General features: G+C 45.6%; 1 protein-coding gene across 4 annotated transcripts in view; it reads left to right on the top strand.

Annotated features, from left to right (window-relative positions):
- Positions 1–27,869, top strand: part of PAN3 (poly(A) specific ribonuclease subunit PAN3) — a 219,670-nt gene that overhangs the window by 56,615 nt on the left and 135,186 nt on the right. For all 4 annotated transcript variants that reach the window (XM_030200338.1, XM_030200339.1, XM_030200340.1 and 1 more), the window contains 2 exons: positions 7,615–7,685; positions 12,231–12,381. In XM_030200338.1, the coding sequence (XP_030056198.1) occupies positions 7,615–7,685; positions 12,231–12,381 (222 nt within the window). The remainder of the gene's footprint in view (positions 1–7,614; positions 7,686–12,230; positions 12,382–27,869) is intronic.

A 27,869-nucleotide genomic window follows, 5' to 3' on the forward strand; every position in this document is an offset into this window, starting at 1 on the left:
GTTCTAGGCTTTGCGCATCATTTAGTTCAGTTTTATTGTACTGTTTTGTAGGTGTCCTATGTAACAATGGGTTTTGTATTTGAGATGATCATGCCCAAAGCCTCACATGGACACATGCACATAGCACACGGTAATGAAGCTATTGGCTAAGCAATGCAAATGCAGGGACCAAAATGCAGAGCACGATGTTAAAGCTTTAAGGCAAGGCCTGAGGAGATGTTAGAGGCTAGCTGTGTGTCTGTGGCCCTGTTAGTGAAAATTTCATTCCCGTTTCTTCTCTTTACTGCAAGCATATTAAACACAACTTTCTTTCAGATTTTCATATACTGTAGAGCATGGGTTAAAAAAGAAAACACAGAACCAAATGGGAGATATGTTGGAGCAAAGTGATGAACTGTTAGAATTGCATGTGCCCATGGGTCTGCACACACAAAATTGCAATAACTAGAATTTCATGCGCATATGTATTGGGGAGCAAATTTTGACATTATGTTTGTGTTGCAAAGCCATGTCGCCTCCATTACCCTCAGATTTTTTTTCTTTTCAGTCCTGTAATATTCTTTGGAGCAGTACATTCTCCGAGGACAAGCAGGCTGCTTGTTCTCACGACTGGGTGACGTCCGCGGCAGCCCCCACCAACCGGAAAGAAGCTTCGCGGGACGGTCGGCACGCAGGGCACGCCCACCGCGCATGCGCGGCCGTCCTCCCGCCCGTGCGCGACCGCTCCCGCCAGTTCCTTTTTTTCCGCGACTGTAGAGAGTTGTGCTTCTGCCACTCTCTCTGTTTCAGCCGCCGGATTTTCGACCGCGTTTACGCGGATCGTCGCTTCGCTTCGGATTACCGTTCGGTTTTCCTTTTTTCTTGTTTAAAAAAAAAAAAAGAAAATCTTTGCGCGTGCAGAGCACGCGCTCCCTTTTTCCCTCGCTTCCAGCGGGGACGCCACATTGCGGCCTAGTGGTCGCTCGGTCGTTTATTTTTTCGTGGTGTGATTTTAGCCACCATTGACGACTTTGACTTCGCCGACGCGATTTTTCCGTCGATGTCCTCGAAGGTCCCGAGTGGATTTAAAAAGTGTGGTCGCTGCGGCGGCCGATCTCGCAGACCGACACCCACGCTTGGTGCCTCCAGTGCCTCGGGCCGGAGCACAATCTCAAGTCGTGTGCTCTGTGTCTCGGTCTCCGGAAACGGACTCAGGTTGCGAGGCAAGTTCTGCGGGACCGTCTTTTTGGAACTTGCGCCGGCCCCTCGACGTCGACCTCGACGGCATCGGTATCGAAGGCCGGTTCTTCGGTACCGGTATCGATGCCCGAGACATCGGCACCGATGGCAGCGACCCCAGGAGAACAGGTCCCGTTGGCCCGCCGGTGAGAGTGGGGTGGAGAGGCCGCGTGGGCAGTCGGCCCCGGTCACTCCCTCAGCTCGTGAGCCACGGGACCGACCCCTGTCTGACCCGGTGCCTCGAGACCGAGGGGGATCGACCTCCTCCTCCTCCATGCCCTCCGGCGCCGGTGACGTGCATCGAAAAAAGGATAAGAAGCGTCGTCACCGGACGCCCTCGGTGCATCCCGAAGAGGAGTCGACGCCGAAGCGTCATCGTTGAGAGGAGAGGTCTCCGTCGGTTGTGGAGGTACTGACACGTCGGGGTTCCGGCACCTCGGTGCCGTCTCCTGGCTCCCAGCAGCTTCCGGCACCGACACCCTTACCGGCCCCACCGCCTTTCCCGGCAGCGGGCCTGGACGAGTGCCTCAGAGCCATCCTTCCGGGGATCCTGGAAGGGCTGATGCGCCAGGCGATGACTGTGGCGCCGGCGAGCTCTAGCCCGGCGCCGGGGCTGTCGACACCGCCGCCGCTTGCGGTGCCGGTCTCGACTGCCACGCAGGTGGAGTCGACGTCGATGGAGGGAGCTCCGTCCCCGCCGGCGCGGGAGCCCACCGCTCGACGACACCGAGACCTCGGTGCCTCGACGTCGAGCCGGGCCCGGTACAGGACTCAGCTACATGAGCTAATGTCCGATACCGAGGATGAGGACTCGTGGGGGGAAGAGGAGGACCCTAGATATTTCTCCTCAGAGGAGTCTACGGGCCTTCCCTCGGACCCCACGCCTTCACCGGAGAGGAAGCTCTCACCTCCTGAGAGTCTCTCCTTTGCCTCCTTTGTGCGGGATATGTCTATCAGCATTCCCTTCCCCGTGGTCTCTGTGGAAGAGCCGAGGGGCCGAGATGCTCGAGGTCCTCGACTATCCATCACCACCTAGAGAGTCCTCCACGGTGCCGCTGCACAATGTCCTGAAGGAGACGCTGCTCCGGAACTGGGGTGCGACCATTAACTAACCCCACCATTCCCAAGAAAGCAGAGTCCCAGTACAGGATCCACTCTGACCCAGAGCTCATGCGGCCCCAATTGCCCCATGACTCGGCGGTCGTGGATTCTGCTCTCAAGAGGGCACGGAGTTCGAGGGATACCGCCTCGGCGCCCCCGGGGCGGGAGTCTCGCACTCTGGACTCGTTTGGGAGGAAGGCCTACCAATCCTCCATGCTCGTGACCCGCATCCAGTCATACCTGCTCTATATGAGCATTCACATGCGGACCTATGTGCAACAACTGGCGGACCTGGTCGAGAAGCTCCCGCCGGAGCAGTCCAGGCCTTATCAGGAGGTGGTCAGGCAGCTGAAGGCGTGCAGAAAGTTCCTGTCCAGGGGTATTTTTGACACCTGTGACGTGGCATCTCGTGCTGCGGCCCAAGGTATAGTGATGCGCAGGCTCTCATGGCTGCGTGCCTCTGACCTGGACAACCGCACCCAGCAGAGACTGGCTGACGTCCCTTGCCGGGGGGATAACATTTTTGGTGAGAAGGTCGAGCAGATGGTGGACCAACTGCATCAGCGGGAAACCGCTCTCGACAAGCTCTCCCACCGGGCGCCTTCAGCATCCACCTCAGCAGGTGGACGTTTTTCCCGGGCCCGGCAGGCTGCACCCTATTCTTTTGCAAAGCGTAGGTACAACCAGCCGGCCCGAAGGCCTCGTCAGGCACAGGGACAGCCCCAGCGCGCTCGTTCCCGTCAACAGCGTGCGCCTAAGCAGCCCCCTGCGCCTCCACAGCAAAAGCCAGGGACGGGCTTTTGACTGGATCCACGGGAACATAGCCGCCCTCAAAGTGTCCGTACCGGACGATCTGCCGGTCGGGGGGAGGTTAAAATTTTTTCACCAAAGGTGGCCTCTCATAACCTCCGACCAGTGGGTTCTCCAAATAGTGCGGTGCGGATACGCCCTGAATTTGGCCTCCCTGCCTCCAAATTGTCCTCCGGGAGCTCAATCCTTCAGCTCCCATCACAAGCAGGTACTTGCAGAGGAACTCTCCGCCCTTCTCAGCGCCAATGCGGTCGAGCCCGTACCACCCGGGCAGGAAGGGCAGGGATTCTATTCCAGGTACTTCCTTGTGGAAAAGAAAACGGGGGATGCGTCCCATCCTAGACCTGAGAGGCCTGAACAAATTCCTGGTCAAAGAAAAGTTCAGGATGCTTTCCTTGGGCACCCTTCTGCCAATGATTCAGAAAAACGATTGGCTATGTTCCCTGGATTTAAAGGATGCATATACTCACATCCCGATACTGCCAGCTCACAGACAGTATCTCAGATTCCGCCTGGGCGCACGGCACTTTCAGTATTGTGTGCTGCCCTTTGGGCTCGCCCTCCGCCCCACGAGTGTTTACGAAGTGCCTCGTGGTGGTGGCGGCGTACCTACGCAGGCTGGGAGTGCACGTGTTCCCATATCTCGACGATTGGCTGGTCAAGAACACCTCGGAGGCAGGAGCCCTCCGGTCCATGCAGTGCACTATTCAACTTCTGGAGCTGCTGGGGTTTGTGATAAATTACCCAAAGTCCCATCTCCAGCCATCCCAGTCTCTGGAATTCATAGGAGCGCTGCTGAATACCCAGACGGCTCAGGCCTACCTTCCCGAAGCGCGGGCCACCAATCTCCTGGCCCTGGCTTCGCAGACCAGAGCGTCTCAGCAGGTCACAGCTCGGCAGATGTTGAGACTTCTGGGTCATATGGCCTCCACAGTTCATGTGACTCCCATGGCTCGTCTTCACATGAGATCTGCTCAATGGACCCTAGCTTCCCAGTGGTTCCAAGCCACCGGGAATCTAGAAGATGTCATCCGCCTCTCCACCAGTTGCCGCACTTCACTGCTCTGGTGGACCATCCGGACCAATTTGACCCTGGGACGTCCATTCCAAATTCCGCAGCCTTCGAAAGTGCTGACGACGGATGCATCTCGCCTGGGGTGGGGAGCTCACGTCGATGGGCTTCACACCCAGGGTCTGTGGTCCCTCCAGGAAAAGGATCTACAGATCAACCTCCTGGAGCTCCGAGCGATCTGGAACGCACTGAAGGCTTTCAGAGATCGGCTGTCCTACCAAATTATCCAAATTCGGACAGACAATCAGGTTGCAATGTATTACGTCAACAAGCAGGGGGGCACCGGATCTCGCCCCCTGTGTCAGGAAGCCGTCGGGATGTGGCGCTGGGCGTGCCGGTTCGGCATGCTCCTCCAAGCCACATACCTGGCAGGCGTAAACAACAGTCTGGCCGACAGACTGAGCAGAGTCATGCAACCGCACGAGTGGTCGCTCCATTCCAGAGTGGTACGCAAGATCTTCCGAGAGTGGGGCACCCCCTCGGTGGATCTTTTCGCCTCTCAGACCAACCACAAGCTGCCTCTGTTCTGTTCCAGACTTCAGACACACGGCAGGCTAGCGTCAGATGCCTTTCTCCTTCATTGGGGGACCGGCCTCATGTATGCTTATCCTCCCATACCTTTGGTGGGGAAGACCTTACTGAAGCTCAAGCAAGACCGCGGCACCATGATTCTGATAGCGCCCTTTTGGCCCCGTCAGATCTGGTTCCCTCTTCTTCTGGAGTTGTCCTCAGAAGAACCGTGGAGATTGGAGTGTTTTCCGACTCTCATTTCGCAGAACGACGGAGCGTTGCTGCACCCCAACCTTCAATCCCTGGCTCTCACGGCCTGGATGTTGAGGGCGTAGACTTCGCTGCGTTGGGTCTGTCTGAGGGTGTCTCCCGGGTCTTGCTTGCCTCTAGGAAGGATTCCACTAAAAAGAGTTACTTTTTCAAGTGGAGGAGGTTTGTCGTTTGGTGTGAGAGCAAGGCCCTAGAACCTCGCTCTTGCCCTGCACAGAACCTGCTTGAATACCTTCTGCACTTATCAGAGTCTGGCCTCAAGACCAACTCAGTAAGGAATCACCTTAGTGCGATTAGTGCTTACCATTATCGTGTGGAAGGTAAAGCCATCTCTGGAGAGCCTTTAGTCGTTCGATTCATGAGAGGCTTGCTTTTGTCAAAGCCCCCTATCAAGCCTCCTACTGTGTCATGGGATCTCAACGTCGTCCTCACCCAGCTGATGAAACCTCCTTTTGAGCCACTGAATACCTGCCATCTGAAGTACTTGACCTGGAAGGTCATTTTCTTGGTGGCAGTTACTTCAGCTCGTAGGGTCAGTGAGCTTCAAGCCCTAGTAGCTCATGCTCCGTATACCAAATTTCATCACAACAGAGTAGTGCTCCGCACCCACCCAAAGTTACTGCCGAAGGTGGTGTCGGAGTTCCATCTTAACCAGTCAATTGTCTTGCCAACATTCTTCCCCAGGCCGCATACCCGCCCTGCTGAACGTCAGTTGCACACATTGGACTGCAAGAGAGCATTGGCCTTCTATCTGGAGCGGACACAGCCCAACAGACAGTCCGCCCAATTGTTTATTTCTTTCGACCCTAACAGGCTAGGGGTCGCTGTCGGGAAACGCACCATCTCCAATTGGCTAGCAGATTGCATTTCCTTCACTTACGCCCAGGCTGGGCTGACTCTTGAGGGTCATGTCACGGCTCATAGTGTCAGAGCCATGGCAGCGTCGGTGGCCCACTTGAAGTCAGCCACTATTGAAGAGATCTGCAAGGCTGCGACGTGGTCATCTGTCCACACATTCACATCTCATTACTGCCTCCAGCAGGATACCCGACGCGACAGTCGGTTCGGGCAGTCGGTGCTGCAGAATCTGTTTGGGGTGTAAATCCAACTCCACCCTCCAGGACCCGAATTTATTCTGGTCAGGCTGCACTCTCAGTTAGTTGTTCTTCGTAGGTCAATTTCTGTTGTACCCTCGCCGTTGCGAGGTTCAATTGACCTGGGTTCTTGTTTTGAGTGAGCCTGAGAGCTAGGGATACCCCAGTCGTGAGAACAAGCAGCCTGCTTGTCCTCGGAGAAAGGGTATGATACATACCTGTAGCAGGTGTTCTCCGAGGACAGCAGGCTGATTGTTCTCACCTACCCTCCCTCCTCCCCTTTGGAGTTGTGTGTTTCATCTTTTGCTAGTCATTCAACTGGCGGGAGCGGTCGCGCACGGGCGGGAGGACGGCCGCGCATGCGCGGTGGGCGTGCCCTGCGTGCCGACCGTCCCGCGAAGCTTCTTTCCGGTTGGTGGGGGCTGCCGCGGACGTCACCCAGTCGTGAGAACAATCAGCCTGCTGTCCTCGGAGAACACCTGCTACAGGTATGTATCATACCCTACCACAAAAGTGAAAAGAACAGTAGTGTTCCACAGACAATTTCAGGAGCAGGAGAAGAGTGGGAACAGAATCAGGCTGTTCAAAGAACAGACCAAGGACATACAATATTGAAGTTGTTTATTGAGAGAAGACTTTACAAGGTTACCCTATTTCATCATTTTTAGATGCCACTAGAAGCCATACTTTAAACTCCACTCTAAAAAGGTATTTTTAAAGACCACAATGTTTTTTCAAGAGACTCGCTCCTGAATACTTTGTCCACAAGTTCTTTGGGACAAAGTACCAAGACTCCTGAAGAAGGCACTTCCAATGCTGAAACAGGGTACCTTGTAGAGTCTTCTTTCAATAAACTTTACTTCAATATTTGATGTCCTCAGTCTGTTCTTTGAATAGCCTGATTCTGTTATCACTCTTCTCCTGCTCCTGTAATATTCTTTGCCATGATATCCTTGTGTAAGGGAGGAAGAAGGGATAAAGGTTTTAATTTCAGGGAATCAATCGCTTTAGTGAGCACATCATCCTGGTGAGTCTGCTGACAAAAGGGTCCTGCGTTTTTGGCGAACCCCAAGCACATTAGTCTCCAGAGGTCAGTTAAAGTCCTGTACACTGTGCTGGCTTTGACTGCCCTGCAGAAGCTATGATGAAACACTGGAGCTGAAGGAGATGGTTTATTAGCAAGCTCTGATGACTTCACTGTTGGCTAAGTAAACCTATTTCCCTTTAGTTGAAAAAGTAGTGTTCTTTCCACCTACTCTCTAAAATAGTCAACGCTTTAAGTAGTAACTATAAAGGTAGTGCCAAAAGGAAAAGTTTTGACAAGGAAGGGTTCTCCTTAAATTTTCATACAGAACTTCTAGATGAACTAGTTGGATATTATATTTCATCTGTTTAATCCTGAAGTTAAAAAAAAAAAAAAGTGGTGTATTTTTATCCAGAAACAAGTTTATAGTTTTCCATGTTTTAATTTACTCTGCGTAAACAAAAAAAAATGTTTCTAAAGAACATAGTAGGAATTAAGCATGTTTTCTTTTGCAGATTCTCTAAATTCTCCTCCTTCATCCTTGTTTAATGATTTTGCTGTCCTTAGTATGTCTCAAAGGAGAAAGGTATGTAATTTTTTAAAGTGCATGTGTGATGGTAGATAGTAAGAGCAGCAAAACTGTAAATAAATAAAAAAATCATTTTAGAATTTTTGAAAAGTTATCTTATATTCTGCTAAATCCAAAAATAGTTCTGAGTGGATCACCAAAATGTTATCTAGATATTATGAAAGAGTATTAATTACTGGTACTATAATAAATCAAATGTGAAACCATATAACATTGATTACATAGACCAATCCAGACTTACAGAACATAAAACGAGTGGTCTTTTAAAGTGAGACCAAAAATAGAAATAGTCTTTCTGAGAATGTAGACCTTGTGGAAGCTTATTCCAAAAAGCAGCTACCTGGTTAAGGAAAGGAATATCATTTTAGTCTTATGTACCTAATATCTGGAAAATGTAAAAGAATTTGATGATGAGATCTTAATGATCTTATCTGTTTTGGAAAAGAAACCAAGAGAAGTGGAGGAGAGGCCTAGTGGTTAGAGTTACTGGTCTTGACATCTAGAGGTCCTGGTTCAAATCCCACTACTGCGCCTTGTGATCTTGGGCAAGTCACTTAATCTTCCAGTGCCTCAGGTACAAACATAAATTTTTCCCATCAACATCAATTTTAGGTGGTAATTCGTTTTCTGAATCGGTGTATTTACATGAGCTTCTGCAGTTACAGAGAATTGATAAGTATTCCCAGTACTTTCACAATAGACTTGAATTTAATTGTTGTTTATCAATAAGTAAGCAGGAAGAAGTTCTGGAGACTTCTAACACTAAACCAATGTGCTCTAGTCCTCTCCTTATTGAAGCTTAAACAATTTGCAGCTGTCAATCCTCCACACACCTGAAACAGTTCTGACCCAATTGAATTGTCCTTGGAAAATCTGCAAAACTGAAAGCAATACTAGAAAGAGGGGAAATGAAGAAGAAGAAAATTATTTCTTGCAAGAAAAAAAAAATCCAAAATGACTTCACAAACAAGAAGTTAAGAAGTTCTTTCTGTAATCCTAATCTTTCTCCTTAGATCTCACATGCTGATTATCTGGCAGAATCTCCCTGTTGTCCACAAATTAACAAGGAGAAAGAAAAATCTGTATGCTGCAACTGCTGCCATTTCCTGGGCCAGCTTCAGCAGCTGCTTTCTTCAGTAAATTTTCCTTATGTATTGTATATTCAGTGATATTGTCTGTGCATTTAGGCCTGCTGTTTAGTGCAGATGATGCACATGGGTTTTCTTTGGTAAAGTGTGTACTTGAGATGTGAATTTTCAAAGGTATGCAAGTAGAGGCAAACCCGTCCCCAATCCTAGGTGTGAAATTTCTCTAATGTGGACAGTTCTATCCGTAAAAGGAGGCGGAGGTACACCCCTTCTTGCCAGCCTTAGCCCCAGCTCGCTCATTCTCATCAGCGTGCGCCTAAGTCCTAGACGGCTCCCCAGTCAAAGCAGGGGGTGAGCTTTTGACGGGCTTCAGCAGAGCATAGCCACTGTAAAAGTGACTGTCCCAGACATCTTGCCGGTCGGGGTGAGGCTGAAGTTTTACCAAGAAAGGTGGCTCTTTGTAACCTCCAACTGGTGGGTTCTTCAAATAGTCCGTCTCGATTATGCACTGCACTGGCTACAGAGACCACCAGATTGCCCACCAAGAGCACATTACTTCATCTGTTAACACAAGCAGGTACTTGCAGAGGAACTCTCCTCCCTTCTCAAGGCCCATGCAGTCAAACCCTTTCCACCAGGGGAAGAAGGAAAGGGATTCTAGTCCAGGTACTTCCTTGTGCAAAAGAAAACAAGGGGGATGCATCCCAGACCTAAGGGGCCTGAACAAATTCCTAATCAAAGAAAAGTTCAGGATAGTTTCCGTGGGCACCTTGCTTTCCATGCTTCAGGAAAACAATTGGTTATTCTCTCTGGACTTAAAGGATGCTTATACTCCTATCCCGATATTTCTAGCTCACAGGAAGTATCTTCTGTTTTGACTGGGGACACCTCACTTTCAGTATCGTGTATTGCCTTTTGGCATCGCATCGGCTCCCAGGGTTTTCACCAAGTCTCTTGCAGTGGTCGCAGCATCGCTAAGCAGACTGGGAGTTCATGTGTACCCCTGTCTTGACAATTGGCTGTTGAAGAGCATATCGTAGGACAGCGCTCAGAAGTCTGTGCAAAGGACTGTTCAGGTGTTATAGCTACTAAGGTTCATTTTATACTACCCCATCTGCTCCCTGTCCAGTGATTGGAGTTCATTGGAGCCCTGTTAGATACTCAGCTGGCTCAGGTTTTTCTCCTTTTGACTTGGGCAGATGCTCTTCTTGGCCTCTCCACTTAAGTCTCAGCAGCTTGGCAGATCATAGCCAGCAGATGTTGGGCCACATGGCCTCTACTATTCATGTGACACCCATGGCACGTCTTCACATGAAAACTGCAAAGTGGATTCTAGCTTCCCAGTGGTGTCTGGTCACGGGGAACCTAGAGGATGTCATCTGAGTTCCATCAGAGCTGGTTTAGTCCCTACTTTGGTGGACAATTCAATCCAGTTTGACTTTGGGACTCCCATTCCAAATTCCACAGCCCAGAAACGTGCTGATGACGGATGCATCCCGCCTAGGGTGGGGAGCTCATTTGGACGGACTTCCCATTCAAGGTCCTTGGTCAGCCCAGGCAGCAGATCTCCAAGTTCAACCTTCAGGAGATCCAAGTGATCTGGATCACTCTGAAGGCTTTCAGGGATCGGCTGACCAACCAAATCATTCCAATCCTGGAACAAGATGGTAGTTGGATGATAGTCATAGCAATTCTAATAAACTGATTCTAATTAAAAAAAAACCAAAAAAACTTGTCTTTATGATGCATTGATGAAAGATGTAATATTGATTGAAATGCCTGCCATCAGCACTCATTCAGATATGTGCAACACAATCCTGTCAGAGCATATCCTGTGCAAATCCCTACTTCTCACAGGCTGGTACAAATATTTAACTCCTCTGATTTCGAAGTTCAAAAAAAAAAGTCAAAGTTAAAAAAAACCCAACCCAAAACCAACCCACTCACTCCATGTAGCTGTCCCACTGCTCTGAATCTTCAAGAGTCTTCCACGTTAGCATAATATATATTCAGTCACGAATGGGGACTCTCCCCAACTTGGTCTGTGTAAATCCCAGCCTGTGCAGAGAAAAACAACTTTTAAAAGTATGACTACGTCAATCAAATCATGCTGTTTCCTAGATCTTTGCAGCCTTACTGTAACTTATTCTCTTTTGGTCCCCACATTTGCCTTGTTTCACTTTGCGCTTCCTCAGGAGTCCAAATTATGATAATACTAATGAATATGAATGAAAGATTTGCACACTGAGAAGGCAATGCATGCAGATCTATCTCATGCATATTCATTGTGGATATCCTGAAAACCTGACTGCTGAGGTGGTCCCTGATGATTGGGTTTAAAACCACTGGTTTAGACATTTTAGTTTGTAAAGTAATGTTCATGCTTGATGTAACCAGCACTTGGTTGTCCATTTCTCATATTCTAGAACAAGCTGTATATCAGCAGATCCTGTTCTAAAATACATGAGAAATGGCCATCCACATTCTGAGTTGGACATCTTTTCTTTTTTTTTTTCTTTTTTTTATTTTAATTCCATTCCAAATTAAACACAGCATATTGACATAAAGGAGGGTTTTTCACGTGTAATTATGAATGTGGCAGCCACTATGTGTGGCTTAGGCTTGAGCACACAGTTGTTTTCCTTCTTTGTCATTTCAAAATGGAAAAAAAGGAAATACATTTTCTAGTTTGTATCTATATTGAGATGAAATAAAATAAATTGTAATCTAATTTATATTGAGCAGAACTTTTATAAAGGAACAGGGCTTACATTGTAAATGAAATAGTGTGCACTGTTCTGCAACTGTATATAATTTTAAAAAATGACATTAATCGAGCAAAACTTCTATTTGATATTTTGATATTTGGATGTATTGTTATCTGATATTGCACAATTTGTTATCTTTAACTTTGTGGTGGACCTATTTAAGATATTTTTTTTCCATTTGGCTGTTTTTGGTTACTCCTACCAGTTTGATGCTTTGGCTTTTTGTTCTATTTTTTTTTGGGGGGGGGGGGGGGGGGAGAATTTCTGTTAAATGAAAAGACTATACCACCGTTGATATTTCTAATGAAAATATTCTGAATGTTTTCAGATTGCAATAAATTTTGCTTTATAATGTATAGAGTGTACCTACATAACTGCTAAAAATTAAATCTATTTCTATCCCAAGTGTTAATGTGTATGCATTGTGGTTATATCATTAAAGAATTAACTTTTTCTAGAGAATTATGATTTTATAGAATCTTCCTGTTTTAAATTGATTCCATTTAAATCAACTCCACCTTGCTCACAGTTAAGTGGTATTTGTGTTTAATTTGGTTAATTGGTTGGTAGTTTTCCTACTTGTAAAGAACTTTTTCTTATATGGTTAGCCTGCTTGAACAGTCAGTAAACATATTTAAAGTTACTGCAGTACTTATAATATTGAAATAATTGTTTTGTTTTTTAAGGCACCAAATCCCAGTGCAAGTGAGTTTATTCCCAAAGGAGGATCAACTTCCAGGCTGAGTAATATGTCTCAGTCAAATACGTCTGCCTTTTCTCAAGCCTTGTTCTCACACCCATCAATGGGAAGCCCTGCTACTGCAGGACTGGCTCCAGGTAAATTAATTGCAAAATACTGTCACCACTTGTAGATGACTACAGTAATTTGACATGAGAAATAAAGTGCCACCCCTTCTACAAGATGGCCCAAAGCATTTCTGTGGAGGAGGGGGGGGGGAGCAGTTCCATAGCTGCAACATTCAGATATTGATTCACTATAATATAGCGGTTAAGAACTTTCACCTTTCAGACTAGGGATTAGTGGAAGACATGATGGAAGAGAAGAAAAAAAGAAGGAAGAGGGATTTATGTGTGAGGAAGGAGCGGGTAAACTGTGAGAGTAAATTGGGGCAAGCTGTATGTATGAGATTTGTGGAGGAATGAGTGCATTTCTTGTCAGATCAGTCCAGACTAATGAGTTATAAGTACCAGCGGAAGGCGACAGAAATATAGTTCCAAATAATTCGTCCCTTAGGGGTATTTTGCAGTCTGAAATGCTCAGTACTTTTCTCTGTCTCCCAAGTGAATGATTGATGGACTGTGCAGCTCTTCTGTGATGCATCTTAGCCAGCTCCTGTCTCAGTTTCCTCTGAGTGTCAGTTGAGCAGGAGGTTTCCTCTTGGAGGATTTTAGCTCTACACACAGGGACAAATTATTTGGAATTATTTTTCTCTGTCTCCTTCCGCTGGTAGATGGATAAAACCAATTAGTCTGGACTGATCTGGTAGGACTAAAGGAAAGAAAAATGATCAGACAATTTTTCCTTATCAGGAAGGGAGTGAGGAGTATATGTGGGAGATAAGGGAAGAAGTAAATACTAGGTTAAAGAGAAACAAAAGTGAATAAAAGAAAACACAAATGAGAATAAAAATAGGCCTTGGGAATGAGAAACTTAAACAATTTGTTAGAAAATGGAATGGCTAAGAGAAGAAAATATAGAAATCAGAGGGAAGAAAAATAGAGCAAAATGGAAATGAATAATTACAAGGAAAAATGAAGTATAAATTTAAAAAAATAGAAAAATGTTTAGGAGGGAGCAAGAAAGAAACCAATGATGAAGGTTTGAGAATAAGAGCAAGAAATAGAAAGGTCTGGAAATATTTTTGAAAAATACTCCAAATTTGACTTCATTCTCAGAATTCAGAATGTTCTGGCGATAGACACTCTATGGGCACTTTTAAATACATCGACACTCCTAGAGAACTAGCAGCCCTACTAGTACAAAACAAGATTGAGTTAACTCTTTTATTGGTCTGGTTTAGAATCAAGTCTTGTAAGTTCAAGAGCTCTAAATTCCATGTTAATACTCTGGCAGGCATGGAACCCAAACATTTGTTGTCAGTTAAAGATCTTCAGGGTGCAGTGATACCAATACTCTTCAACTGCAGATGATACAGTATCATTCACTGCTCAAATAGGCACAATTCACTATGCCCTCTGATCCCTCAAAACTGAAGTCTCAACTTTCTCAACCTTTTTGTGACTTGAAGGAATGTGGAACTGATCTCATATGTTTCATTTAGTTCCTATGATATGTCATCCTGGATCACTGCATCCAACATAGGGTTTATAAAATGGATTGGCTCAGGGCATTTGGCGCTAGTTTAGATAGTTGCTCAAACATTCATAAGGAGCCTTACCATTAGGTAGGATTTTGACAGCCTGTAGAATTTCTTCTAGGATGATGGGATAAGAAAGTTGACTCTTCCCCTTTTGTAATATCCTCACCACTGAAACTATTGCTCATGTGCTTAGCAAAGCCTCCAACACTCACTGCAAAATGGACACCTGCCCCAGCTACCTTATAAAATCCGCCCCCGATCGATTCACAACAGATCTCACATCCGACCTAAACTTCATGCTCCAACAAAAGGTCTCTTCCCCAAGGAAATTTATGCGGAATGCTAAGAGCAACTCATAAAGAAACTCCAGACTGCTCAAAACATAGCAGTCAGGCTTATATTTTGAAAATCGCGATTCAAGAGTGTCAAACCCCTCCGAGAAAAACTGCACTGGCTCCCAATTAAGGAACGTATAACTTTCAAAATCTGCACCCTGAATATATGACTGACTGAATATATGACTGACCTCATAGACCTGCCAACCAGAAACACAATCGGACCATCACGAACATACTTAAATATTCACTACCCTAGCTGCAAGGGACTCAAGTACAAATCAGTTTATGGATCCAGCTTCTCCTATATAAGCACGTAACTGTGGAATGCACTACCGAAAGCCATAAAAACAACCTACAACCACCTTAGCTTCCGGAAATCACTAACGACCATCCTGTTCGAAAAGGCATACCCTACTGACCCAACTTAGTGCCTGAACCCAGCAACACAACAAAACCAAAGCCCGTAATGAACACTATATAACTCTTCTCTACGATTCTCCTAATGTGTCTGTAACACATGAACCTCTTTGATAATAACATCACTTTGTATTTGTTTCATCATTGAAGGCGACTAACGCCTCACGATACTATCCACCTTATAATCGAAAGAGAAAAACGCCCATATTCCGAACTAAATCGGGAGATGGACGTCTCTCTCTCGCGGGCGCCCAAATCGGTATAATCGAAAGCCGATTTTGGGCGTCTTCAACTGCACTCCGTCGCAGGAACGAATAAGGTTGACAGGGGCGTGTCGGAGGTGTAGCGAAGGCGGAACTGGGGCGTGGTTATCGGCCGAGGAGAGATGGGCATCTTTAGCTGCTGATCAAAAAGAAAGGCGTTTTTACTGTGATTTTGGGTCACTTTTTTTGGACCCTTTTTTTCACGAACAAGTCCCAAAAAAGTGCCCCAACTGACCAGATGACCACTGGAGGGAATCAGGGATCACCTGCCCTGACTCCCCCAGTGGTCACTAACCCCCTCCCACCAAAAATAAAACCCCACTTTACAAACTTTTTTTGCCAGCCTGTATGCCAGCCTCAAATTCCGTACCCACCTCCATGACAGCAGAATGTGTTCTATCCTCTGACAGCCTTTCCCTGGTTCTGATGTGGGTCTCGGGTGAGTGTGACACCTTTTCTGTTAAGGGCACTGCAGAGTCACATCAGCAAATGCATTGTGGTGGGTGTAGGATATTGGGCTCCGTGATTCCACTAGCTTGTGTTAAATGCTCACGATGTTGGTAGTTGGTAGGCTATACTCCCATGGTGCTTTTCCCTCTGCTTACTGGGTTAGAGTGTGCCCTGTTTTGTTTCCGGTAGTCCATGAGGTAGTGGCCATTTTTGTAAGCCAGGTTTAGATCCTGTTCATGTGTTAGCCACGTTATAGCACTTAGTTCTTACCTTGAATGTTGCTGAAAGAAGGCATTGTACACCATTCTGCCAGCTCGGACCTACTGCAAGACTCGTTGCCAGTGGGGCACAACCTCTGATCTGCAGTTAACTGTGAGTAAACGTGCTTATTCAAATAAAGGACGTTTTCAGCGAGATTAGTCTTCAGGTGTCAACTGGTGTGCCAAGGTTATACAGCAGCAACAAGCCCTGTCCCTGGAGCACTTTTAGTGGGTACTGCAGTGCACTTCAGGCAGGCAGACCCAGGGCCCCCCCCCCCCCCCCCCCCACCTGTAACACTTGTGGTGGTAAATGGGAGGCCTCTGAAACCCACTGTACCCACGTGTAGTTGCCTCCTTCACCCCTAAGAGCTATGGCAGTGTTGTACATTTGTCCCTCCCATGACCAAATGGCTTGGATTAGGATGTTTCTGAGCTGGATGTTTTTCCGTTATCGCAAAAAAAACAAACAAAAAAACGCCCAGCTCAGAAAGGATCAAATCCATGGTATTTGGTTCGTCCAAACCATATTTTCGAAACAAAAGATGGACGCCCATTTTTTTCGATAATACGGTCTGTCCCGCTTCTTCACGTACCCGTTTTCGGACATAGACGCCCATGGAGATGGGCGTTCGCGTTCGATTATGCCCCTCCACGTTAGCCACATTGAGCCTGCAAATAGGTGGAAAAATGTGGGGTGCAAATGTAACAAATAAAATAAATATAATGGGAGAAGGTATATTTCCTTTAAATAAGCATCCATTACTTCTGGCATGGCTTCTATGTCTGCTTGTTAAAGATTCTCGTAAAATTGGAGGAATGCCTGTCGTATGAATTAGTCATGTTGTTGTTCTCCCTGAGAGTCCTTAATAGCCAGAATCCTATTTCTTAACCGCTGTGCTAGAAGTTCCCCTGCTCTGTTCCCAGACTCAGAATGGGCCTGTTTGGAGTTGCTGAAGTCAAGGATTAATATCCCCAAATTCCATCTCCTTTCAGTTCAGTATACAATTGATTAATTCAGGTAAGAGTATTATTAGCTCCATGACCAGATTTATGAATATACCAGATGTTGGAGGTGATCTCTGATATCCTGTGCTTTTAGCTCTTTGCCTAGTTCCATATACCTCCAAGGAAATAATTTTCTCTCGTAGAACAACTTTTAGGTGCTCTCATAGGATCATTGGACTTCTATCGTTATTAGCATTAAAGTAAATGAACTCTTAAAGGTCTCTTTCTAATAATGCAATGTTCTTGGGATCTAGCAGCAGACTATCATTAAAATGCCACTGAACACAAATATTTTCTGGAACAAAAAAGGAGTGGGAACGGAACCAGGCTCTTCATTGAACAGACTGGAGACAATCAAAATTCAAAATACATGGACCGTGCAGGTCTTTTTCTGCCGTCATCTACTATGAATATAAGGTACTCTGTTTCGGCACTGCAAGTACCTTCTTCAGGAGTCTACATAAAAACATATAGGAAATGAAAGTTTTAAAGACATCATTTGGTTTTAGGTAGCTAAATACAGTAGCTTGGGACTTTTTTAATTGCAGATGTAAGTGTTCCCTGGCCCACCTCCATAAAAAGCACATTTGTTGCTGTTTGAAAGTAACTATACAAAGTTGCAGATTAAATGTTTTTGTCCCTTGATATTGTGAATTTTTGTGATTTGCAGTAATGTTTAAGTGCTGTATTGAGTAGATTTTAACTCATTTTATGCATAGAATGAGAATTATTCAGAAGCTATTTAAAATACAAATATTGATTGATTGATTTTTTTTTTTTTCTTTAGATGGCTGAACTCTCTGAAGCATAGTGTGATTGGCTGATTTAAAATTTTCATCCATGATAAAGAATTATTGAGTCCAGTAGTTCTGTGTCTGGGATGGTAAAATATTTAGAACAGTGGTTCCCAAACTGTGAGTGAGGACCCCAAATGGTCAAAAAAAAAAACCAGGGCTCCTCTCCCTCCTCCTGGGCCTCTACTGTGGCCTCTGTCCAATAGTGTTAACATGGAGACTGACTAAGTGAATGTCCACATCCACAACCTCTTTCCCCTGCCACTTCCTGTGAGCTGTGCAGAGTACCAGGATCTGTGAGGGCACATTGATACTCAAGATCTGACTGCTGCTACTCTTGCCACCACTACTGCTGCTGCCTTCCCAGTTTGGATAAGGTGGAGAAGGAGGAAGTGGAAATCTGCTATTTTATTTTCATTATCTAGGGTCGTGTGAATTCTCAGTTTATAAAATGGGGTCATATTAGATAAACGTTTGAGACTCACAGATTTAGAACTTAAGTGCTAGACAGGTATTAGAGATGCCGTACAAGCTATAGATATCGTTTTTTTTTTGTTTGTTTTTTTTTTTGCTATTTTATTTTTTCTCATTTCCTTTTTTTTTCTATTAGCTTATTTCTTTGGGAATAGGCTATAGGAGTTATGCGCACATCATTATAGAATGATGTGTGCATAACTCCCAATTAATGGCAGTATTTGGTTTTTTGAGCCAATCAGCACTAATAATTGGCTTGCTATCATTTAAGTTACATGCGCAAATCGGCTATGTGCGCTGATTTACATGCAGAACTTTAGTCGCCATGTATAGAATCCGGAGGATGGTGGACGTTCCTTAGAATTGCCTCATTTTGGAGCAGTGCTTTTTTTGTAGAAAAAAAGGTGCCGGTACTCATTGTGGGCGGGGTCACCACATATGGCTCCACCCCTATGATAGCCACACCCCCTATACCAGCCATGGCGCATATAAACAGACATCATTGAAAATATTACAGTTACTATAGGAGAAAAAAATAATGTGATTTTTTTTCATTATAAATAATCTCTGTAAGCTCTTACAGCTCCAGTATACCCAGTGCAAAATAAGACAGCCAATGTAAATTCTCAAATTGGACATATTACAAACACTAAAATGAAAATAAAATGATTTTTTTCTACCTTTGTTGTCTGGTGACTGTTTTTCTTTCCATATTGGTCCCAGTCTGTGATTCTCCTTTCCTTTGTTTTTGCTTAACTCTTCTGTGCCATTTGTCATTTTTGTCTCCTTTTTCTTTGCTTTCTTCAATATTTTTCAGGCTCGCTCTCTGTCCAGATTTAATTCATTCTTACTATCCATTCTTTAATTTCCTTCATCTACCTATGGCTTTTTATCTTTTCCTCACCCTTGTTCTCCCCATGCCCCTTCCTCTTATTCTCCAGTCTTTCTCTATTCCCCTTTTCCATCCAGCAGCTCTGCTTTCTCTCCCCATCCTTCCAGTGTCTCCCCTATTTCTTTCTGCATTCTTCCATCCAGTGTCTTCCCTCTTTCTCTCCCTATCCTTCCGTTTTCCCTCTCTCTCTCCCCATCCTTCCATCTGTTTTTCCTCTCTCTTTCCCCATCCTTCCATCTGTTTTCCCTCTCTCTCCCCAATCCTTCCATCTGTGTTTTTCCCTCTCTCTCCCCATCCTTCCATCTGTTTTTCCCCTCTCTTCCCAATCCTTCCATCTGTTTTTCCCCTCTCTCCCCAATCCTTCCATCTGTTTTCCCTCTCTCTCCCCAATCCTTCCCTGTTGTTTTCCCTCTTTCTCTCTCTCCCCAATCCTTCCCTCTGTTGTTTTCCCTCTTTTTCTCTCTCCCCAATCCTTCCCTCTGTTGTTTTCCCTCTCTCTCTCCCCAATCCTTCCCTCTGTTGTTTTCCCTCTTTCTCTCTCTCCCCATCCTTCCATCTGTTTTTCCCTCTCTTTCCCCATCCTTCCATCTGTTTTCCCCTCTCTCCCCAATCCTTCCATCTGTTTTTCCCTCTCTTTCCCCATCCTTCCATCTGTTTTCCCCTCTCTCCCCCAATCCTTCCATCTGTTTTTCCCTCTCTCCCCAATCCTTCCATCTGTGTTTTTCCCTCTCTCTTTCCCCATCCTTCCATCTGTTTTTCCCTCTCTCCCCAATCCTTCCATCTGTTTTTTCCCTCTCTTTCCCCATCCTTCCATCTGTTTTTTCCCTCTCTCCCCAATCCTTCCATCTGTTTTTCCCTCTCTTCCCCATCCTTCCATCTGTTTTTCCCTCTCTTTCCCCATCCTTCCATCTGTTTTTCCCTCTCTCTTTCCCCCATCCTTCCATCTGTTTTTCCCTCTCTCTTTCCCCATCCTTCCATCTGTTTTTTCCCTCTCTCCCCAATCCTTCCATCTGTGTTTTTCCCTCTCTCCCCATTCTTCCATCTGTTTTTCCTCTCTCCCCAATCCTTCCATCTGTGTTTTTTCCCTCTCTCTTTCCCCATCCTTCCATCTGTTTTTCCCTCTCCCCCCAATCCTTCCATCTGTGTTTTTCCCTCTCTCTTTCCCCATCCTTCCATCTGTTTTTCCCTCTCTCCCCCAATCCTTCCATCTGTGTTTTTCCCTCTCTCTTTCCCCATCCTTCCATCTGTTTTTCCCTCTCTCCCCAATCCTTCCATCTGTGTTTTTTCCCTCTTTCCCCATCCTTCCATCTGTTTTTCCCTCTCTCCCCAATCCTTCCATCTGTGTTTTTCCCTCTCTCTCCCCATTCTTCCATCTGTTTTTCCCTCTCTCTCCCCAATCCTTCCATCTGTTTTTCCCTCTCTCTCCCCATCCTTCCATCTGTTTTCCCCTCTCTCTCCCCAATCCTTCCCTCTGTTGGTTTCCCTCTTTCTCTCTCTCCCCAATCCTTCCCTCTGTTGGTTTCCCTCTTTCTCCCCAATCCTTCCCTCTGTTGGTTTCTCTCTCCCTGCCAAGTTTCCCCGCGAACGGCGCGAAGTCGCGACGCACGCGGCACCAGCCCCCATTTCCGGCCGCTGCTGCTTCTCCTGTTGAGCAGCAGCGGCCGCTACACAAAGAAAAAGAAGATTAAAAAAAAAAACTTCAAACCTGGCTGAAACGCGGCACCCCGGCACTGTAGACAGCCATTAGTCATTGGCTGTTGCCCCGCAGCCGCTCCTCCTCTTGCCTTACGTCACTGCCCCTGGAGGAAGACCCCGGAGGAGCGTAGTAACGTAAGGCAAGAGGAGGAGCGGCTGCAGGGCAACAGCCAATGCCTAATGGCTGTCTACAGTGCCGGGGTGCCGCGTTTCAGCCAGGTTTGAAGTTTGTTTTTTTTTTAAATCTTTTTCTTTGTGTAGCGGCCGCTGCTGCTCAACAGGAGAAGCAGCAGCGGCCGGAAATGGGGGCTGGCACTGTGTGCGGGACATGGACTCACGGAGCGGGGGGAGCCAAAAAAAAAGGTGCCGGTACGCCGTACCGTTGCGTACCGGCACAAAAAAAGCACTGTTTTGGAGACAGGTGATTATGGAGATCATGGAGATTAAGCCTCTGCTTTATCACCTAGGGTACTGGCTGGGCAATTGTACACTTCGGGTATATGATTTTATTTTGGAGTCTTCTTCCAAAGACTAGCATTTACCATTTTTTTTCTTTTTTAATTCTCCGTGGACAAGCAGGACAGTATGTCCTCGCATCTGGGTGACCATCATCCATGGAACCCAGTATGGTCTCTGCCTAGCATTCATTAACTTTTTAGAAGCCATTGGCAGGTCCTAACTTGCATACGTGTGTGCTTTCCTGCCTGCCCAACTTGTGTGGGACCCACAGCTTCCTAGCTCTACATAAGCATCTACTTGAAGGACTTTGGTGCACAGTGTAACGGAGTTTGTGGACATTCCTAGACTTAAGGGCCGTGCACTAACATCTGGTCAAAGAAAGTTCAGGATGATTTGCCTAGGCACCCCTTCTTCCTATGATTCAAGCGAACAGTTGGCTGTGCTCTCTGGACTCAAGGGTGCTTTCACCCATATTCAGATACGTCCCAGTTAAGGAAGTATCTCTGATTTTGAGTAGAGAAACAGTACAAACAGTATTGTGTTTTACCATTTGGCCTTGTATCCGATCCCAGGTTATTTACAAAATGTCTCACTGTGGTCGCAGCATCACCACACAGACTGGGAGTGCATGTGTTTCCCTATCTAGATGATTGACTGGTAAAGAGCACATCAGGGGAAGGTGCTCCAGATGCAGTGCAGAGAACCATTTGGTTCTTGGAGCTGCTAGGGTTTAACTACCCAAAGTCCCATCTGCTCCCAGCTCAGCAATTGAAGTACATAGGATCCCTACTGGAAGCAGTTCAAGCTCAAGTCTACCTGCCTCGGATAAAGGCAGATGCAGTCATTTGTATTGCCCATCAGGTTGGAGCAGCCAGCAGGTCATAGCTTTACAAATGTTGAAGTTGTTAGGCTACATGGCCTCTACAGTGCATGTCACACCCATTGCACATCTCTATTTGCGGAGTGCCCAATGGACTCTGACTTCCAAGTGGCACCAGGCTACAGGGAATCTGAAGGATGTCATCTCAGTCACCCCAGAGTTGAAACAATCCCTTCTCTGGTGGACAATTTGGAGCAATTTTACCCTGGGACTTCTATTTCACATTCCTCATCCCCAGAAATCCACAGATGCATCCAGCCTGGGCTATGGTGCTCATTTAGATGAGCTTCACACCCAGGGCTATTGGTTTGCTCAGGAGACCCAGCTTCACATCAATCTTCTGGAGCTGCGGTCAGTCTGGAATTCTCTAAAAGCTTTCAGAGATCAACTGATGAACCAAAATTGTTCTAATCCAAACAATCAGGTTGCCATGTACTGTGTCAACAAACAGAGGGTACAGGATCCTACTCCTTGTGTCATGAAGCAGTCAGGATCTGGCAGTGGGTCTCCAGTCATGGTGTGCTGAAAGCCTCGTACCTGGCAGGCAAAGGCAACAGTTTTACGGACAGACTGAGCAGAGTGATGTAACCGTACAAGTGGCCCTTTTATATGCATGTTGCCTGAGAGATCCGAGAGTGGGGTACCCCCTCGGTGATCTCTTTGCCATTCATCTCAGCAGAGGCCCTCAGTTCTGCTCCTGACAGAGATCATCCGGCAGACTAGTCAGATGCCTTCCTCCTGCATTGGGGGGAGGGCCTTCTGTATTTTTATCCTCTGATCCCTCTGGTAGGGAAGACTCTGCTAAAACTAAAGTAGGACTGGAGTACTAAGATCCTCATCATGCTCTACTGACCGAGACAAATATGGTTCCATCTTCTTCTGGAGCTGACCTCTGAAAAACCTTGGAAATATGAGAGTGTTCCAACCCTCATAGCACAGATCAAGGGGTCTCTTCTGCATCTCAGCCTCCAATCCCTGGCTCTCAAAGCTTGGATGTTGAGAGCATAGAACTTGCATCCCCCAACTGCATGAGGGTATTTCCAAAGTCCAGCTGGCTTCCAGGAAATATTCCACTAAGAGGTATTATACTTTCAAATGGAACAGTTTTTCTGTCTGGTGTGAGGGCAAGGCCTTAGATCCTTTCTCTTGCCCTACATAAAAATTGCTTAAATACCTTTTACATCTCTGAATATGGTTTAAAAACAAGCATTGAAAGGGTTCATTGTTGCTGTGTAGAGGGTAAGGCCATCTCTGTACAACTTCTAGTTGTTCACTTTATGCGAGGTTTGCTTCTGACAAAATCCCTTATCAAAGCTCTGGCAGTGACATGGGACAAAGCTCCATTTGAGACGCTTTAATCTTGTTATCTGAAGTACCCGACCTTATTTTTGGTTGCAAGATTTCATCATAGCAGAGTAGTTCTCTTCCTCCATCCTAAGTATCTTCCTAAGGTGGTGTTGGAGTTCTACTTTAATCAATCAGTTGTCCTTCCAACATTTTTCCCAAAACCTTATGCTCATCCTGGCAAAAGTGTACTGCACACCTTGGACTGCAAAGGGACCTTAGCCTTCTGCCTGGGACAGGCTAAAGCCTATAGACAGTCCACCCAGGTTTGTGTGGTTTATTTGTTTGTTTTTTCTTTTGTTTTTTTTCACCCTAACAGGATGGGGGCAGCCATTCAGTAAACTGGCTAGCAGACTGTATCTCATTCACTTATAACTCTAGGAGGTCATGTTACGGCTCGTAGCATCAGTAGCTCACTTGAGATCAGCCTCCATCGAGGAGATTTGCAGAGCTGTGACATGGTCTTCAGTCCACACATTTTCATCTCACTACTCCCTTGAGTAAAATTCCCGATGCGACAGCTGGTTTGGTCAGAGAATTTTTTGTGTGTTTTTTATACTGCCTTTAATCGCGATTACAATTTGTAATTGAACTGGAGCCCTACTTCTTAGTATTTAGCGCACACTAAACTTTAGTAAAGAGCCCCTTAGTATTGATGCACATTTCCCAAAGCTGACCTATTACAATTAGTAAATTAAAAAACAAATACTTCTACCTTTGTTGTGTGAGCATTGTTTTGGTTCTAGTGTCTCTTCTGCCTTTCTCTGGTTTTTCCCTTCTCTTTCCAGAGTCTGCTGTCCTTTTGACATTTCCTTCCTGTATACCCACCATCCATCTTTTCTGTGTGTCTCTATCCATTCTCTCCAGCATCTCCCCTTTGTGTCCCTATCCTCCCCCCAGCATGGTTAAAAAGTGAGGTGAAGGAAGCTATCAAAGCTAAAAGAAAATCCTTCAGAAAATGGAAGAAAGAACAGCATAAGGAATGTTAAGTCAAATGCAAAGTGCTGATAAGGAAAGCTAAGAGGGACTTCGAAAAAAGGATTGCGCTGGAGGCCAAAACACATAGTAAAACATTTTTTTAGGTATATTAAAAGCAGGAAGCCGGCAAAAGAATTGGACCACTAGATGACCGAGGAGTAAAAGGGACAATCGGGGAAGACAAAGCCCGTAGCGGAGAGGTTAAATGAATTCTTTGTTTCGGTCTTCACCGAGGAAGATTTGGGTGTGATACCAGTGCCAGAAATGGTATTCGAAGCTGACAAGTCAGAGAAACGTAATGAATTCTTTGTAAACCTGGAGGATGTAATGGGGCAGTTCTACAAACTGAAGAGTAGCAAATCTCCTGGACTGGATGGTATTCATCCCAGAGTACTGATAGAACTGTAAAATGAAAACTGAACTTGAGTTATTGTTAGTAATATGCAATTTATCCTTAAAATTGAGCATGGTACCGGAAGATTGGAGGGTGGCCAATGTAACGCCGATTTTTAAAAAAGGTTCCAGAGGCGATCCGGGAAATTATAGACCGGTGAGTCTGACATCAGTGCTGGGCAAAATGGTAGAGACTATTATAAAGAACAAAATTACAGAGCATATTCAAAAGCATGGATTAATGAGACAAAGTCAACATGGATTTAGTGAAGGGAAATCTTGCCTCACCAATCTACTACATTTCTTTGAAGGAGTGAACAAACATGTGGCTAAAGGTGAGCCAGTTGATACTGTGTATCTGGATTTTCAGAAGGCGTTTGACAAAGTAACATAGTGACATAACATAGTAACATAGTAAATGACCTGCATGGTCCATCCAGTCTGCCCAACAAGATAAACTCATATCTGCTACTTTTTGTGTATACCTTACCTTGATTTGTACCTGTCCTTTTCAGGGCACAGACTGTATAAGTCTGCCCAGCACTATCCCCGCCACCGGCTCTGCCACCCACTCTCGGCTAAGCTCCATAGGATCCATTCCTTCTGAACAGGATTTCTTTGTTTATCCCACGCATGTTTGAATTCTGTTACCGTTTTCATTTCCACCACCTCCCGCGGGAGGGCATTTCAAGCATCCACTACTCTCGCCGTGAAAAAAATACTTCCTGACATTTTTCTTGAGTCTGCCCCCCTTCAATCTCATTTCATGTCCTCTCGTTCTACCGCCTCCAGAGGAAATTGGAGAGTCATGGGATAGGAGGTAGTGTTCTATTGTGGATTAAAAACTGGTTAAAAGATAGAAAACAGAAGTAGGGCTAAATGGTCAGTATTCTAAATGGAGAAAGGGTAGTTAGTGGGGTTCCCCAGGGGTCTGTGCTGGGACCGCTGCTTTTTAACATATTTATAAATGACCTAGAGATGGGAGTAACTAGTGAGGTAATTAAATTTGATGATGACACAAAGTTATTCAAAGTCGTTAAATCGAGGGAGGATTGTGAAAAATTACAAGAGGACCTTACGAGACTGGGAGACTGGGCGTCTAAATGGCAGATGACGTTTAATATGAGCAAGTGCAAAGTGATGCATGTAGGAACGAGGAACCCGAATTATAGCCTGCAAATTGGTGGGAAAATATGGGATACAAATGCTACAAATAAATAAATAGCTACATCATGCAAGGTTCCACGTTAGGAGTCACAGACCAAGAAAGTGATCTAGGTGTGGTCATTGATGATACGTTGAAACCTTCTGTTCAGTGTGCTGCTGCGGCTAAGAAAGCAAATAGAATGTTAGGTATTATTAGGAAAGGAATGGAAAACAAAAGTGAGGATGTTATAATGCCTTTGTATCACACCATGGTGCGACCGCACCTCGAATAGTGTGTTCAATTCTGGTCGCCGTATCTCAAAAAAGATATTGTGGAATTAGAAAAGGTGCAGAGAAGGGCGATGAAAATGATAAAGGGGATGGGACGACTTCCCTATGAGGAAAGGCTAAAGCGGCTAGGGCTCTTCAGCTTGGAGAAAACGCGCCTGAGGGGAGATATGATAGAGGTCTATAAAATAATAAGTGGAGTGGAACAGGTAGATGTGAAGCGCCTGTTTACGCTTTTCAAAAATACTAGGACTAGGGGGCATGCGATGAAGCTACAATTTAGTAAATTTAAAACGAATCAGAGAAACCTTTTCTTCACTCAGCGTGTAATTAAACTCTGGAATTCGTTGCCAGAGAATGTGGTAAAGGCGGTTAGCTTAGCAGAGTTTAAAAAAGGGTTGGACGGCTTCCTAAAAAAAGTCCATAGACCATTATTAAATGGATTTGGGGAAAATCCACTATTTCTGGGATAAGCAGTATAGACTGTTTTGTACTTTTTTGGGATCTTGCCAGGTATTTGTGACCTGGATTGACCACTGTTGGAAACAGGATGCTCGGCTTGATGGACCTTTGTTTTTTCCCAGTATGGCAATACTTATGTCCTTGTCCTTGTTTCCTTCTAGGGCCAACCCCTCTTGTTATGTCTCTGTCCCTCCCCATGTCCAACTTGTCTCTTCCCTTTGTCCTGAACCCCCCCCCCCCCCTCCCGAGCCTGTGTGGGTCGAACATCTGACTCCTATTTCCCTGGTCCAGCATCTGCTCCCTCTCCTTTGCTCCAGATCTATCTGTTTTCTTTCTGCTCCCCCCTCCCAAGCAGCTAGTTCAGCATCACTTCATCCCCCGCCCCATACCCAGATCCAGCATGTGTCCCTCCCTGTCCCCCTTCTGTCCTCCCTGCAGCTGCATGGATCCAGTATTGCTCTTCCCCCCCTCCCTCCTGGGTCCAGTATCGCTCTAGCTTCCCCCCTCCCCCATGGTCCGTCATTGCTCCAGCTTCTTCCTCCCCCTGCTGATTCACCACAGCTACAGCGAGTTGCTACTTGACGTAGTGTGCTGGAAGCTGTCGCTTTGGTCAGCAGGGCTTTTCCTCTGCTGCACCCTGCCCACAGGAAGTTGTATTAGAGAGTCAGGACACCCGCAAGAACATATAGGCAATGTTAGACCCAGACATTTGGGGGGGGGGGGTGAAGGGAAGGTGCAACTTAAGGGGGCCCCTACCATTGGGCGGCCCCTGGGCATTTTGCTGGGCTCACTCAATGGTAGACTATGCCTCTGGATGCAGTAAAGAGGTCATGGAAGCAGGGCAAGTGTGGAGTTTTTCCTCAATATAACTTTTTTTAGTTATAGCTGGCACTTAGTCAGACTTGTCTCATCTATGATGCCACCCTCTCTCCCTTGGCATCTCTTTTTGAGAAGGAGAGTAACTACGTATATCACAGAATAAGGTCACTGTTGGAACCCAGCTTAACAACGCAATAAATAGTGAGACACTGAAAATGTAAAATACATTTTCTAGAAAAATGTTGTAAAATGAAGCAATCAACAAGGAACAGGTTTTTTTTTAATTTTGTTTTTTTTTTTTTAAATAAAACTGGAAAAGATTTGAAATGGAAATACTTTAAATTGCCTGTTCTAAGCTTTATGAAAATATTTTGTAAACAAAAATCAAACTAATGAAACCAAAAATTGGCAGTTCTCCAGCAATACCTGTAACCATAGTGTGTTATATTGCATTAAGTCCCAAGAGACTTGAGCAACCTTCAGCAGATGTTCATGAATATTTTGTACAAAGTGCACTTCTATATTTATACAAAAAACAGCAGCATATAGTACATTTCTTTTTCCATGCTGATGTTTACTACTTTGCTGTTCTAAAATCTTCAATCTGTAACAGCTTCTGTTTTTTA

This window comes from Microcaecilia unicolor, chromosome 4, assembly GCF_901765095.1.
Source record: "Microcaecilia unicolor chromosome 4, aMicUni1.1, whole genome shotgun sequence".
NCBI classification, from domain to species: Eukaryota; Metazoa; Chordata; class Amphibia; order Gymnophiona; family Siphonopidae; genus Microcaecilia; species Microcaecilia unicolor.